General features: G+C 41.1%; 1 protein-coding gene across 1 annotated transcript in view; it reads left to right on the top strand.

Moving 5' to 3' along the window:
* Window positions 1–15,850, top strand: part of PLXNC1 (plexin C1) — a 93,998-nt gene extending 78,148 nt beyond the window's left edge. Inside the window, exons 22-31 of the mRNA XM_073327529.1 lie at window positions 818–995; window positions 1,899–2,002; window positions 4,997–5,051; window positions 5,889–5,920; window positions 6,010–6,108; window positions 8,339–8,502; window positions 9,066–9,213; window positions 11,136–11,273; window positions 11,360–11,434; window positions 13,279–15,850. Coding sequence (XP_073183630.1) covers window positions 818–995; window positions 1,899–2,002; window positions 4,997–5,051; window positions 5,889–5,920; window positions 6,010–6,108; window positions 8,339–8,502; window positions 9,066–9,213; window positions 11,136–11,273; window positions 11,360–11,434; window positions 13,279–13,383 — 1,098 coding nt within the window. The 3' untranslated portion in view covers window positions 13,384–15,850. The remainder of the gene's footprint in view (window positions 1–817; window positions 996–1,898; window positions 2,003–4,996; window positions 5,052–5,888; window positions 5,921–6,009; window positions 6,109–8,338; window positions 8,503–9,065; window positions 9,214–11,135; window positions 11,274–11,359; window positions 11,435–13,278) is intronic.
* The last annotated feature ends 1,243 nt before the right edge of the window (window positions 15,851–17,093 follow it).

Here is a 17,093-nt window from a genome sequence, read left to right as displayed (position 1 = left end):
ATCCATACTCATCTCCCTCTCCCTCCTGTTCTCATTGGCCGTTGCTAGCAGTAAATTTCAGGCAGTAAATCTGTGTGGTCCGTGGATGTGGCCTACTAGTTGGCTGACCCCACTCTGTGTATAGTCTAGTAAACAAGGTGGCTACCAGCCACATCTGATTATGAGCTATGTCAACCTCCTCATACAAGACCTATATGCCAGTGGACCACTTCATGTATATCTGACGCCACACACGTTCTTTTACCCCCCTCACCTCCCTGCACAGTGACTTCTCTCCCTGTGGAGAAATGGTTGGATTCTGATGGATGCAGATTTCCATAGGAAATGTTTCTTGTGATTTTCTGTGCTCATCAATAACAACAGCTGGTGCTTACGTGTATTTTAACAATTTTAAGAAAAAACAATGCATATCATGGCTGCTTGCTAAATGAGTGACCTTCTCAAACCTTTATCCACTTGCAACTTCATTTTCTAGGAATCCCACTTATATAAAACAAATGCATATTTTAGGATGTCTACTTTCTTCTGATCTTCAGCGGTAACTCAATAAATATGTTTGTACAAATATAGAAGGGAAAAAATGCATATTTGAAAATATACAGGTGCATGGCAGTGATCCTTCGAACACTAAGAATTAATTAGATCTATGTGATGCATTGTTTAACTCCACCAGACAAACTTTTTGATTGGAAAAATAGTTTAAATAGGTGGATAACTGAAAAGCCTACTGTAGTGTGTCTAGCTCGATATACAGTGTTTGATACTGTGAAGCCCGTCTCATTCTCTGTAGATTTGAATAACATTTGTATTCTTGCAGGCACTGAATGTCTTCTTTGAAAAAATCCCAGAAAATGAGAGTACAGATACCTGTCTTGATATGCAAGTTAAAGTTCTGGATTGTGATACCATAGAGCAAACCAAAGAGAAGATCTTTCAAGCATTTCTAAACAAGAATGGCTCTCTTTATGGTCTTCAGCTCAGTGAAATTGGTCTTGGTAAGAGAGTGGCACTGTGTGTTATTTCCATTATCCTCTTATGTTTGCTGCTGTTTCTGTGAAGTTTCCTACTTGGTAGATCCTATCACTGACTTTGGCTACTGTTAGTTAATGCTGCTTTGTCATATTACATTCTGGGGAATTCATACAGCTAGTAAGGCTGTAACCCCCTTGCCCCCAAAGTTTCATTCTTAGAAGTTAATGTGTTAAAACTACAACTGCCTTTACCTGCACTAAGATTTGAACAAACATTAGCTAACGTGTGTTAAAAACACCCCTTTTCCCCTTAGTATAAACACAGTAACAATGACAGGGACACTTGTGCAGCAGAACAGCATTAATTCTGGTGCACAGGATATCGCAATAACAAAAATATTCCCAACTGCACTCAAAACTAGGCTCTTTCTTTCCCCAGGACATTACTGTTTTCCTTTATTACCCTAAGCAGGCAGCCACTAAGAGAACTCAAATGACTGTATAAGACTGCCAAGGGGATGAGGAGTGGGATAGTTACAAAGGCAAATGGCAAACTGCTTGCCCTTAAGACCACTGAATCTTTATCTGACATGACTATATAAACTGCACAAAAGTAAACTAATCTTGTTCATCCAGTTTTAGAAACAATTCCATAAAACACTCATGAAGCATCCATTTGGGCTTGATTAGTTGAAAGCACCTGTCTGGATTGTGGCTTGAGTAGGATAAGGTGATAGTCTTACGTGTACAAAGAGTTTCTACAGGCAGGCATGCAAGTCATGCTCATGGAAACTAGCACGTGGACAGTGGTTAGTAGAACTCGGATTGGGACCATTAGTCCAAAAATAATAAAATAACTATGCCGTATTTTGCTTTATGGGACCAGGTTTAGTGTGTAATTGTTTTTTCAATATCATTGTTTTACAGAACTTCAGTCTGGTGCACAGCAAAAAGAACTGTTAGATATAGATGGTTCCTCTGTGATTCTGGAAGATGGGATAACAAAGCTAAACACCATAGGTCACTATGAGGTAGGAACAAAAATAGTGCAATCGAATTAGGACCCTATTTCTCCCAACCCCCAAGTACTAACTGCCCAGAAATATCTTGATTGATTAGAAGTCTAAACATTCACCAAGATGGGGAAAGCTCTGTACACTGAGCACCTTATGCGGACACCTAGACAATTTTTATCCCATACAATATTTATGGAATGTTCATACTGTTGAGTCACATGCTATTTCATGTTACTTGTGGAGAGGCTTGTTTGTTAGGGTATCACCCAGGGTTAGATAGCTCAGGTATGCTGTATTTGGTAGTGCAGTCCAGTGAATAGTAATAATTAAAGTGTCTGAGGTTCAATGTCCAAAATCAGAGGCACCCAAAAATACTGATCATTTTTGAAAACTTAGGCTCTCAATTTTTGCATTGCCTAATTTTTTTTCTTTTAAATTTTAAAGCAAGCGACCCTAACATTGCGTTAATATAGAGCTTTAGCTTTTAATTTCTTAGGGCTTTATTGGCTTTTTCTTACTAGAAAAAACAAAGTAAAAAGAAGCTCACCTCCAGGAAGTGTATGCTCCTTTCACTACACTACTCCTGGATGGCACGTCAGGGCCTACACACTCAGTGGAGGCACTCGTGTGCTTTTTACAGGATCCCCAGCACTTTCTCCTAAAAGCAGACAAGAGCCTTAACAAAGAGACCATGACAAGAGGTTACTTGCTTGCTCCCCAAGCAAATACAGAGCTAAGAAACAGCTTACACCACTGTTCTCCAGTCATAAAATTTAAATTTCCCAGGCTTCAGAGTCACCCGTGAATTCTAGGGGCACAAAGCTGAAGAAATTTGAATCGGACATGAGATCTAGTGATTTCTTATTCAAAAACCAGTTTTCTGTGGAGGATAAGGGACCTGGAGGGCCGGAGGAGAGGCACAGGCAAAGGCAGACCGCTGCCTCTTCAGCTGTTCTGAAATGCTCATGCCCCATGCTGCACAGACATGAGCGTCTCCCCCCGAAGCTGTACATCTCAGAAATTAATAGCATTTCAACTGCCTGTGGAAACGATTAGGACACGAACAAGCAATTGAAGCATCACGACAGAAAAGAAGGGCCTCATTGTTTATATATTGTGGAGGAAGAAATGGCGGATTGGTCAATGGTGGTCACAATGACAATAGAAGAGAAACACTTTTATTCCATTAGATGCTAAGGGCTAGCTTTTGTCACAAAGACATGACCCATTGTAGGGGTGGTGCAGAGCTGCACTGCACCCGTGACATCATTTTCTATAGGGAACCACAATTCCCTCCCTGTTCCTCTCGCCCTGGTTGGTAGCTGGCGTACATCAGCATTAATCTGTCTTCTGTGCTGGCCAGAGTGTGAGGGGGTAGAACCAAGGCTTTGCTTATTCCATGCTCCTCCATTCCAGGGAAGTAGGAAACAGGTGTCTAGTCCTATGTACCCAGATCCATGGTCCAGGTAGCCCACACAGAGATGTAAGAGGGACTCTCCCTCCCTCTCTCTCTTGTGTTGGTGCATGGTCCAAATCACAGTCTAGCCCTAAGAAAAGGAGTACTTGTGGCACCTTAGAGACTAACCAATTTATTTGAGCATGAGCTTTCGTGAGCTACAGCTCCGATGAAGTGAGCTGTAGCTCACGAAAGCTCATGCTCAAATAAATTGGTTAGTCTCTAAGGTGCCACAAGTACTCCTTTTCTTTTTGCAAAGACAGACTAACACGGCTGTTACTCTGAAACCAGTCTAGCCCTAGCGAATCTGCCCATCTTTTGAGTGGTCTTAAAGTACCATATGCTGAAACATTCCTGCAGCGCTGGATGAGCTGTGAAACACTGCATTATCAAATTAAACTTTTTCTTTATAAATATATGTATAAAATATTCCGTATCTGCCTCCCAGGAGCAAGTGTAAGGGCAAGATTTCTTTGGCACAAGACATAGCTTTCTACAGAGTATCTTAATGCTCATGCTGGTTCCCAGCGGTGGGCTGGCTGCCAAGGTTTTAAAAGACATTTAAATTATTTTGGCAGAGATCCCTTCGTAGGATTGGCCAGTTGTTTTTGTAATTATAGAGCAGCGTGTGCTAGCACTTGGCAAAACACAGGATTCAACAACTGACTACACTCAGCACTATGCAGGATTAGCTTTAGATCCGTTCTTTGACAGTAACAGTATGACTCACCAGTTTCTTTTTAAGGGAAGTTTTACTACCTTAACAGTGGAGTTTATACGTGGAGGGAGGATGAGGATTTTCCTAGAAGTCTCAAGCCACCTGCCTAGGTACCTTAAGCCTAGAAAACTGAAATGCAGAAATCTACAGTACAGAAGTTTGATCTTTATCGCTTTGGAAATTGAAGACTGGAAATAACTATTAGAAACTTGAGGCCAGGTCAGCTGCATCCCCTCAAAATGCAGATCTCACCCTCCCTAGCAAAAAAGTGATAGAAGGCATTATATGCCTCCACAGCACCATCCCCATATGGGAAGGGATTGGGTGGGAGGCCAGGCTAGGGGGTCACACATCATTCTTGTACCAGTCCTGGAGGGAATCCATAGAAATAGGAATGTGAAGGGAGAGCACAAAACAGTGCCGGGGAATGATTAATGAAACCTAAGGAGATCTATGCAGAGCATAAATAAACCAGCAAAATCTGAGAAGAAGGAAAGCCTTAAGCTGCTGATTTTTTCAGAGGTGCTGAATTTCTATAACTTCAGGTAAAGTCTGTGGCAGTTGCAGCTGCTCAGCGTCTCTGAAAAGAAGGCTTTACAGCCCAGATCCTCAAAGGTAATGAAATCAATGAGAGTTAGATGCCAAAACGCCTTTGAGGACCTGGGCCTAAATGCTTAGTGAGAATCATGTGTGCTATGTTGAGAATGGATAATGCTGGCATAACTCACATTTTGTATGATTTGAGATGCATCATAGGGATGAGGACATGAAACCTAAGGCTTCATTAATTATGGACACGTATATTTTAGTAAGAGATACTTGTTTTTGCTTTCAGATTTCAAATGGAACAACTATAAAAGTCTTTAAAAAGAAAACTAATTTCACACCAGGTAACAAACAAACTGAGAATTATTTTATTTTTATGTGAAGACTGTAATAAAGTTGTAGAGATTTGCATTCATAGTAGTTTGTATCTCATAGAAACAATGTCAAAAACATGACATTGAACTGTAACTGAGAACAGGGACAACTATTTAAATCTTGCTCTGAGCCTGTGACAGGCAACACCTCCACAGAGCATTGGGAGGAAGAGGTCAAAAAAAATAAAAGAAAGACATAGAAAACGTACAGTCTAAAGTAATAGAATGCGTAAAGATGCAGAAACTGAGAGGCAAGATGGCAAGGCAAAGAAGCATAAACATCACAGCTGTTGGCTAATGAGTATATAAACTGTGCACAGGAAACTTATGAACAATTGTATGAACTATAGTAATAAGCAGTTAATGACAGAACTTCAAGTCAGCTCCATTATTCACTTTGTAAACCTAGAACTTTTTACTCAGCTGTTTCAATAACACACCAGTAATTACAAGATACACGTTAGGTGTCAAGCACCACTGGTCAAGCTGCTGCCAACAACAAATTATGATAACCCTGTTCCGGCTCAGTTTGCTGGCCAGAGAATGGAGGGGCAATTGGAATCATGGCTCTGCCCTTTTCCTCAACCCCACCCTGCCCACCTATGTAGAGGGAGCAAGTAAAACAGAGGACCTGTGAACTCTGACCTAAGGTCTGGTAGCCTGCCTAGGAATGTACAGTGAGGTTCTTGCTCCCTTGCATGGGCACATAGCCCAACTCACAGTCTAGTCCGAAATAAAGGTGCCCATTGCTGCGGTGCATTTAACTGACACCAGTTCACACTCTTTCTCCTTTCTCCTATGGCTTAGATGTGGAATACTCGAACGAACACTGTCATTTGGTGAGTTAAATAAACCAGCCATTTAATTGTTCATTTATTTAACATTGAATGATTATATCAGGATGACATCTATCCTCCACTGCCTGTAGATTTTACCTGACTCTGAAGAGCCACAGGGAGCAATGCACAAAGGAAAGCAAAAATTTGAAGTGAAAGAAATGTATCTGACAAAGCTGCTGTCTACCAAGGTAATAGTTCAGGATTCATTTTGGGGTAGGTTGGGCGGTATGTTTGACTTAGCAGAAATTGGTGTGGAAATTATGCAAACCTGATGTATGTGTATGACACAACATTAAACTGTAAAATCACTACTAGTTACAGATTTTTATCTTTCACAAAAATAACTGTATGTTACAGATTGGCAAAGTGGAGCCCTAAGTTAGGGATCTAGTAATGAATTCTCCCGTCTCAGCACAATTGTTACCTCCTTGCCTTTTGAGGATAAGATTGTAGTTACTGGGGGAGATGGGGTTTCCTACTTGTTGTACAGGCAAAGGAGAGGTTAGTGTTTATAAACATTCTGGGTGAAACCTGGCCCTGTTGGAGTTAATGTGAGCTTTACTGTTGACGTCCATAGAGCCAGGATTTCACCTTTTGGATGGATAGACTATGTTCCAGAATGATTAGAGACTTTGGGTGCCCAACTTGAGATACCCTGACAGGGCCTACTTTTCAGAAAATGCTGAGCACCCACTATTATTTTTGAAAATACATGTTACTGTTGAAAACTTAGGTCATAACTTTTATAATTTAGGGATCTAATTCATATAGTGCACAGTTTTAGAAACAATCTCCACCATCACTACCAAAAAAAAAAAATACCCTCACTAAATTCGAGTGAGTTATTTCTAATGAAGCCAAGAATATAAATGTAAAAGCTCTTAGCAACAGCATATCGTTTAAAAATATTATTACCAATTCCCTTACTGGATAAAATTCTGTGTTATTCAGGTCGTCAGACTAGATGATCCTTAAGGCCCGCGTGGCCTTAAATCTAGCAATCTAAGATTATTGTCATGGAAGCTCCCAGAATGTTCCAGGGTGCTTTTCAAAGAGAATGAAGACCAAGATCCACAAAAATTAATCCTGCCTCTGCAATTCCCCAGCTGCCTAGTAACATCCAGTGCTAGCAAACTGACCTAGAATCTGGCTGCTGTGGAAAAGATCAGTTTAGAGGCTGAGAAACAACAAAACAGAAGTAGTCTTTTAAGTAAATTAATCATCTCCTACTTTATAATAGTGTACTGCATCCAGTGTCAGCATTAGAATAAGACAGTGCTTTGAAAATATCACACTCAAACCCTATCTATATGTGCCATGGGCTACAGGAAATGTCATTGTGTTGGACATGTTTAGATAAGCTCTGGTCCCAGCTTCTGAGCATGGTACCAGACCATGGGATTGTGTCCCTGACCATCTTGGCTTATAGTCATTGATAGACCCATCCTCTGAACTTGTCTAATTCTTTTTTTAACCCAGTTATACTTTTGGCACCTTAGAGACTAACCAATTCATTTGAGCATAAGCTTTCGTGAGCTACAGCTCACTTCATGAGATGTATTCTTTTTGCGAATACAGAGTAACATGGCTGTTACTCTGAAACCAGTTATACTTTTGGCTTTCATAATGTTGTTTGGTTTTTTTCCATTTCCTCCTTCTTAATAATATTGTATGAATAGTGTCCATGTGTTTTTTGTTAACCTGCCTTGCCCTTCTACCACCTCTGGCTTTTGTTTTTTGTTTTGTTTGTTTTGCATTAAAAATAGCTAATCCTCAATTCCTCTCTTTAATGGAGGACCTTTTCAAGGTCTCTGATTATCGCCCAAAGCTGAATCTTAAGACTCAGCAACACCTCTTCTCTCAGTTGTGCACCAGGGAGGAAGAACAGCAGCTTGGCTTACATTCTCATGTGACATCATTAATCAGGTCCTCTAGAAATCTTGATATGATCCTCCCCTCCCAAAAAAGAATAAAGTGAGCACCTGTTGTATTCCTGATCTTCTTTGAAAAAGGTAGAAAAAATATACTTTTAGTTAAGATTGCGTGATGTTATCTAAAGAAGCAGGAAATGGCTCAAGACAGTTCCTCCTCCCATACAGAGTTCATCTTTACATTTACCACAATTCTCCCTGTTGACAAAACAATGTAGCTTAGCTGGTGAGCTGTTATGACAGCTGATGGTGATAGGTCTCCAGTTTCTTTTTTATTTGTGATTCTGTCCACACCTGTTGAGTCAATTTTACTCATACCCTATATAGTGTGCATGAGCATGCATGCAAGCGCACACATCAACCCCTGGCCTTCATTTCTGTGTATGTTTCACTTGGATTGTGTTTCAACTCCCCTTCCCCGTCCATCTTGAGAAAGTTTATGCTTTTCACCTGTAATAACAGGACTGCTCATTTTCTTGCTTTTCAGGTTGCAATTCATTTAGTTGTTGAAAACCTCTTTAAAAGCATTTGGAGTTTACCCAACAATAAAGCCCCAGTTGCCATCAAATACTTTTTTGACTTTTTGGATGCTCAGGCTGAAAGTAAAAAAATTACAGATCCTGATGTGGTCCATATATGGAAAACCAACAGGTTTGTTTGTATATATGTGTGTGTGTGTGTGTGCTTTCTCAGAATACTTATGTGAAATTGGAACAGGGTACTTGTAACCATACCTTGTTATATAACGTGTGTAGGTGTTCTGCTGTGACTAAGTACTCAAGACTCGGAAACAATCTTGCCTTGTTTCTGTTTGTGAAAAATGTATCACTTAAAATTGAGCATTGCCCACTAACTTTTGTGGTGTGGCTACCTGGATCCAAGTTATCTGTCTGGAGCTCTAATATATCAGTTAGATTCTGATATACGGCATGATAGCGTCTAGAAATTTGATTTTCTCTGATTTACACTGATTTTCTCACCCAAAGGAAGTCTTTACAAATCCACAGAGTGATTTGAACATTAAATGGTGCTGGCTGAAGCTCGAGCATGGATTTGACTGGTCTGGTAGCTTTGTGGAATTCACTAATGTTCATTACTGCATGAATGAGCAACTCAGAATTGTGCCTGTCTGCATGGTGTAATGAATTCCAATACTGAATAAGTCATCTGACTTGAGCTGCTGAATTTAAAGTGCTTGTCCTTTCTCTGATTAGTCTTCCTCTTCGCTTCTGGGTGAATATATTGAAGAACCCTCAGTTTGTCTTTGATATTAAGAAGACACCACATATAGATGGCTGTTTGTCAGTAATTGCACAAGCTTTCATGGATGCCTTTTCTCTAACAGAACAGCAGCTGGGAAAGGTAATGCTTGGCCTTCATATTTTTTTGCTGTTTCAAGACTGAATAAGGTTACTTTTAATTATGTAATGCTTTTTGGATGAAATCCTGGCTAAAGTGAAAGTCAGTGATAAAACTCCTATTTCATCCTTTGTTACTCTATCTCATAGGAAAATAAGAAATTGAATGATCCAGAGATGAAGCTAAGAGAGAATTTAACTAGGAATTGTCATATCTAGTCTAAATTTCCTCATGCATTTTCTATGTTCTTTTCCATCCTGCCATTCTAAAAGAGTATGATGAAGAGGGGGAAAAGTTCCACATTATTTGGTCAAAGTTGCATCTGTGATTAATCAAACGTTTTTAGAGATGTTAAAATTATTAAACCAGAACTCCAGATTTTTCTGCCATACATTAATGAGGCATGCAGCAAAGACTGCTGATAAGCTGCTATCCAGAATAATAATAGGTAAACTTGAAAAACATTGGAGATGTGATGCAGTTCCTTTTGCACAATGTTGGCTGCTTATCTGAACATATCCAAACTTCTTTGATGGAGAAATCAGTTTGGAAATCTCACAAGTAGAGCCTTTCTTACAAAATTTTCAGAACTTTTTGGTTGACCTGCTCAAAAAAACTTCAGTAGACATTTTTTCTGCTATTTCCCCTTCTGGCTTAAACCAGAAATACAGGGTTAAACAAAATGATTTTTTAAAATGTTAACTATACAATTTTGAGCCTCAAAAAAGTTTCAGACAAAAATTGAGTTATTTCCTGTTTGATCTGTACCAGTTTGCTCATCCTAAATAGGTGGATATTGAAGAAAGCAAGATTTAAAAAAAAAAAACCCAGTTATTTGATAATAGGATTTTAGAGTTCTTGAAACTCAAGCTAAATTGACTAATAACTGGATGGAAAACTCCAAACCGCTGTGGCCTGCATGTTAAAACCCTCCTATTGTTAGATTTATGCTCCCTGGTCTAACCATCATTAGAAACCATTGCTGATACAATGGCTTATATTAGCCATTTAAAAAAAATCAAGCTGAAACTTGCTATACGTAATATCTGTGCATTTAAGAGTTTTTTAGTTCTTAAAAAGACAACAAATATTATTTCATGATTTTGCACGACTTTTCTAAGCTTTAGATTAAAATATTCTTCAGTCACTTGTCAAATAAACATATTTATTTATTTTTATTTTAAGACACTAATAGGAGTGCCAGGATATTTAAAAAGTTAATTATAAGCATACACATAGTTTACTCCCCATAATTTAAAATAAGTAAACTATTTCTGAAATCTGAGGGCACTAGCTCGTAGCTTCTGAAATCTTAGGTTCAAAGAGGGGCTTTAGCTCTTATCAAAAATCTCTTATATTTTGAGGGTCATTCCTCACAGAAGATTAGAATTGGAATAGCTGGGCTGGCTTGTAGGTCAGTATCGCTTTAGACTCTTAAAGCCAAGGTGACAATCCATTTGCCTCTGCCTGAATCTCACCCATGTATTAACTCATTCTTCTAAGCACCAGATTCACATAATCTCCCTGCTCTTTCAGTAATATTAAACTGTCCTCTCATCCTTAGAGAGGAGCCCACTGCAAGGCAGGGCTAGGTCCACTGGCAGGTTAATGTAAGGGAAACTCACACAGCGGCTGCCCACATTCTATACATAAATAGAATTTCAGTCTCAAGAGAGTTGGTTCAGCTCTCACAAGCGGGGGAAAATATAGTAATTAGTACTCCTGAGCCCAGTAGAAATAGTTCTACAGTGACTGTCATGAAATTCAATTTTGCTTGACTCTCTTAGCACGCGACCACCCTGCAACCAGAAGTGGTCATCACGTGCTAACAGAAAATACAGTAAATCCACTCCGTGGATGCAGAAGTTTGGGCAAATTTGTGCTGTTAAAATTTACTAGTCTTCATAATATGTTTTCTTTTTAAGGACGCACCAACAAATAAACTTCTCTATGCTAAGGATATTCCACTCTACAAGGAGGAGGTGAAAGCTTACTATAAAGCAATCAGGGATTTGCCTCTATTGCCCTCAGAGGTAGAAGAATTTTTAACTCAGGAATCTAAGGTATCATTAATAAGCAGACACTTTACTAACTTTTTGTTACTTTTTAAAAAGCAAAACTGTCTCATCAGATCTCTCTTCTTTTTTAGAAACATGAAAATGAATTTAATGAGGAAGTGGCCTTGACTGAAATCTACAAATACATAGCAAAATATTATGATGAAGTAAGACCTCCTGTTATTCCTGTTTATGCAGTTAATGTAAACTAACCACATCAGGCACTGATGTTTGACTTTTCAAGCTAAGCACGGTCTAGTTTTGTCAGTGCTTGATTGGGAGACCTCCACGAAAATGTCAGAGAGAGTGGCTACTGGTAATTCAGAGATTGTCTGAGTCAGTATAGAACCAATACCTCACGTGGGGATAAATGTCATATATTTATAGTATCTTTGAACTCAGCCATAGAGTTAAGATTCTAAACACACCTTGTTCCCTGCCACCACTTTTCATAAAAGTGAATTTAAATTCTCCCTGCAGTTGCAGAAGGATACTGTGTTCTATGCTTCCTGTCCCAAAGTGTTTGGAAATGTTGTTAAGTGACTGTTAAACAGCTGTCACAACCAACCCATTTCCCTGGAGATTCTGGAACTGTTTGGAATTCAGTGTGCTAGATAACATAGAATCAGAGGCCCAGAGCCACAAAGTTATTTAGTCACCTACCTTCCATTGAAAACAATGGGAGTTAAGAGCCTATATGCCATTGAGGAGCTGGGCAGAGTTTATTGTCATTGGTATGGATATCACTTTATGAAAACCAATAGGTAAATTTAACACTACAGCAGAGCAAATTCCTGCTCAGTCTCTTGGCCGTCACTGACCTCTTGCCTAGCCCCATTTTTGGTCCACATCCTGTCCTCATGAAAATAACCTCCCATCTTGCTAGACCTCCCCAATCCTAGCTGTGACTGTCAAGTGGGGTACCTCCCTGTGCATCTGCTCTCAGCTCCCAGCCACCTCTTCAGCAAGTGACCACTCAGATGTCCATGCCAGAAAAATCCCTGTACCCTGCTATGACTGGGCTCCCCCTGCTCCGGGTGAAGTAAGGGTGCTGATCAGAGCCTGGTCCTAGAGTGATGTGGGACACAGCCGGAGGGCTGGGTGGGGAAGAGGAGCAGGAATATGGTGTGGGGGGCAGTTGAGATTTACTGCGGGGAAGAGTCTCATCCTCATCAAGCCAATTTCTAGCAGCTTGGGCCTCATTCCTAGCAGCCCAGACTCTCCTATGCAGCACAGCACCAGCAGGTTTCCCAAAATTTATTAGTCTGCTGGTCAGTTTCCAACTCAACGTACCTGGATTCTGCATCAAAGCATGTCCTTTGCCATGTAAGCTCTTTGCTAAACGACTCTGGTAGTGGTTTTTAAAGTGTCTCTCATCTGTCTTTCTTAGAGTACTTAAACTGTTGCCTCCAGAGCCTTTCATTACAATCCCCTCTAACCTAGTAATGATGTTTTGTTAGTATGTGGTATCTAAACCTACCCCATCCATTCTGGGCCCCCTGCTCCCCCATGTAGCTTTTGACCAATAGCAACTACAAGCTTATTGGCCCTTCCTTTGCCAACCCTCTGGATTTAAATGCCCGCAAAGGGTGTTCAAAGTGCAGCGCTGCTCTGCTTCACATCCTCTGGCCCAAGGCCAAAGTGTATAATTTATACCGCCGGCTTACATGGGAGTGCGGGGGGGTGATATACAAGAGCAATTCTAAATCCGTCTCTCTGCCCCAGGGTAGTGCGCTGACCTTACATTTAGTAAATAAGCCAAGCGGGGTTTTTGTTGGGGGGACGCAAGGTGGAAGGTTTAAACTGGGGGTGCTATTTTCAGCAGAAGTGTTCTAGATCCTGTGATTGTAATGACTTGTGAAGCAAGCCAGAAATAGTGTGTTAATGTTTGAAGAACATGTTATAGGCACAAGTTCAGACAGATCTTACCACTGATATCTTCAGATGAGAAGAAAGTGTGTGTTTAAAACAAGTAGCAAAAAAAGTAAATCTTTTTTCTAATTGTCAACAGATTCTAAGTAAATTAGACAGAGAATGGGGACTAGAAGATGCCCAGAAAGATCTCCTGCATATAAAAGCCTTATTTGATGAAAAGAAAAAATGCAAGTGGATGTGAATAGCGCACATGGGCCCAAGACTATGATCTGGTGAATTTTTAAACTAGAGGTGCTGGTATCAAACGAGTGTTTTGGCTGGTTATGTGTATTTTTTTTTTTAACATTTGGATATTGCTCTCCATTATGACCATTTAAAGTATTATTTTAAGTGTAGGGCATAAACAACAGGCACGCATACAGGACTAGACTTTCAAATATGGGCAAGTAAAAGTGCATGTGAGCTTGGTACTCATGCATTGAGCCTGCTTAGTATTATACATGCATTTGTGTGCCCAGAGACCTCTGATTTGAAAGTCTGCCCCACGTATTTTAAAATTAAACGAACATGCAGAAATGAATGTACTCACTGTAAGTTAGAGAAACTTTCACATAAGGATGTTTTTTGTAGGTCACTGCCACCTTATTAACAGAGAATAGTGCTAATTGGTCACACACCCTGACATCTCAATGGGCTGTGGATGAAGAGTGTGGCCTTAAAGTACAACCCCCCTCCCTTGTTCCCGCTTAAACACAAGAATGTGCTGGCTTTGTTTGAAAACAATAGAAGAGTCGCACTTATGAGCAGGTAATTCAGTATTAGCAAAAAGGTTGCAGAGAAGCTCCAGGGCTACATGTGATGAGTCATTTTTTTTAACTCAAGGTATACTGAGTCTTGTTTTAGACATTGGTATTGGGAAAGAACCCAAACGTGTGCAGAGCATTAGGTTGCTGGTGCAATCAACTGTTCCAAGGACATTGTCCATAGTTTACATAATTTTTCAATAAGATTTGAGAATATCGAGACACTCCTGAGCACATTTATGTTTTGATGATGGTATATAAATACACTGCATCAGAACATTCCAATTATTTCACTAAATCAAATGGGGCTTTTTGGGTGATAAAAGGTTTACTTAGTTGCAGTTTAGATTAGAATGGATGAGGGGACTCCATATGATAGTTTTCACTGTGGCTACTAGTTTCTCCAATGTATAAAGCTAGTAGTTCGCCTGAGAGCACAAATGAAGTGTTCTGTTGGAAGTTTAGGGTTATGCTAAGAAATGGCAAAAAAAGCAAAAGTCAGTCATAGTTTCTGATGTTTTTACTGCTGTGTATATGGTGCTACTTTTTGATACATACAGTACACCTGGGCTTTACTAGAGAGATCCTTGCCCGACTGCCTTAAACTCCTACAGGCCTCCAGATTTAGCTCAGGACTCATGTATATTATAGTAATAACTGAGTCAGGAATCCCAAATACAATGCCCTTTTGGAGCATGCAGGGCTTTAGCCTATGGCACACGAGTAAGGTCCTGTCTATGCTGTACGTTGGAACGGTTTTGTAGCTACATTCTCTGACCCAGTTGCAGCTGCTGTACAGCTGGGCTCTCTAAGCATAAAGCCTTCTACTCTGTTTGGTGTGAGGGTAAAGGATAGATCTCCTTGCACAGCAAAACACAAAAGGGAAACAGTTACTTAGGAAGCCCTGCACTGAGTTTGAGTCATTAACCGCTTGCAGGAGGAGGTGTAGATAAGGGGGAAAGAATGGTGCAGCATCTTCCTGAATGAGGAAGCATGGTCCTCGAGCTGCTTCGAACTACTGGGGCTCGGAACAGTCATGCACATGAACAGCAAGCGCCTCTGCATTGCACCCCAGACAGTACAGCTTAGTTAGCGCCTCTGCATTGCACCCCAGACAGTACAGCTTAGTTAGCGCCTCTGCATTGCACCCCAGACAGTACAGCTTAGTTAGCGCCTCTGCATTGCACCCCAGACAGTACAGCTTAGTTAGCCCCTCTGCATTGCACCCCAGACAGTACAGCTTAGTTAGCGCCTCTGCATTGCACCCCAGACAGTACAGCTTAGTTAGCGCCTCTGCATTGCACCCCAGACAGTACAGCTTAGTTAGCGCCTCTGCATTGCACCCCAGACAGTATAGCTTAGTTAGCCCCTCTGCATTGCACCCCAGACAGTATAGCTTAGTTAGCGCCTCTGCATTGCACCCCAGACAGTACAGCTTAGTTAGCCCCTCTGCATTGCACCCCAGACAGTACAGCTTAGTTAGCGCCTCTGCATTGCACCCCAGACAGTACAGCTTAGTTAGCGCCTCTGCATTGCACCCCAGACAGAACAGCTTAGTTAGCGCCTCTGCATTGCACCCCAGACAGTACAGCTTAGTTAGCGCCTCTGCATTGCACCCCAGACAGTACAGCTTAGTTAGCGCCTCTGCATTGCACCCCAGACAGAACAGCTTAGTTAGGAGTTGTGCTACTAGTGCCTCTGCCTCACTGAGAGGGAGAAGGCCCACAGCAGGCGTTAATACGAGCTGTTATCTCTGCAGGAAATGCTAGGGGTTGGTCAGGCACAGTGCCACGACTGTGCCTGGTCAAATCTAAGGCATGCTAACCACCCCCAGAGGGCAGAAGGGCCCAGCTGTTAACTTGGGGAAAGGGGGAGGTTGGCTGCAGCTCTGCGTCCTTCCCTCTCTCCTCTCCCAGACTTTGTCTGGCATATGCACACGTCCCTCTCTTTTACCCAAAAGGGGAGCCCTTAAGTCACACTTTGATTTAGTAAGCATCAGTAATTTAACCTTTTATATGATGTTTATATTTCATGGTCTGTATCCACTGTAAAAATATTGTGTGACATACCCAGGGTACAATCTGGACTAATGGACAGCTATGTCCCATCAATCTGGGGTGCCTTTTACACTTCTTTGCTGTGAGAACTACCTCTCCTGATCTGCGCACTCACTGCCTCGCTCCTGTAAATCACTCCCAGCTATACAGGATAGGTGCTCTAGCCAGCCACCCCTGAATTACACTGCAGGGCACCACCTCCAAACTCCCAGTCCCAATCTTTCCCACAGAAATGTGCATCTTGTACTGCCCAGCACCCTCCTGCACTATATAAGCTCATATAAAGTATGTCATTTATTAATAGAAAATGATCTGCACAAATCTTATTCTCTCAGGTTTAAATAAAACAAATTTGAAGATTTTTAGTGGACTACACATAATGAGCCACATCTATCAGACTTGGTTACAAGGAAATAAAAGGTAAAACACAATTAAAGCTAAATGAATATAAAGCAAAGGTCTCTCTCACCCCATGTTCCAGCAGTTCCTGGCTGAACCTCTTTCAGTCAGGATCTCCCTCCCAGTCCAATGCTGCTTCCTTTGTTGTTCAGGCATTGATGATGCTGTGGGTAGCGAGTAAGGAAGAGATGATTTGGGCTGTCTACCCTCTCCCCTTCAAGCCCTTTCTCTTGCGCAAGAATAATCTCCCACTGATGTTCACAAGACAGAGTTTGTGGGGCCAGAAACCTTAAGATGCTTCTGTGTCAGAATTTAGATTTTCTGCCCACACCATGTCTTCTGCTGAAGCATGGCCACTTAATCAGGTGCTGATCCGTTTGATCTCATTGACACCTGGCTGAGCTGCTGGCCAGCCTTTTGTCTCTGGGGAACTTTTTTATGACTACCCTTCAGAACATCTTGGAACATGGCCTGGTTAATGTACTGTGGAATCTTATCTCTGGATGTGCAGTATTGCCACACATTTTACCCGGGCAGTAATAAGCAGCAAATTAGGAGTTTTCAAATGCTACCTTACACAGTATGCGTGCTAGAAGCTGGAAATGAGTGCCAGATCACTTGATAACCTGTTCTGTTCATTCCCTCTGGGGCACCTGGCACCGGCCACTGTCAGAAGACAGTTTACTGGGCTG

This window comes from Lepidochelys kempii, chromosome 1 (assembly GCF_965140265.1).
Source record: "Lepidochelys kempii isolate rLepKem1 chromosome 1, rLepKem1.hap2, whole genome shotgun sequence".
Classification (NCBI taxonomy): Eukaryota; Metazoa; Chordata; order Testudines; family Cheloniidae; genus Lepidochelys; species Lepidochelys kempii.
Note: the sequence above shows the minus strand (reverse complement) of the source record. Positions and strands in the feature narration are given on the sequence as shown.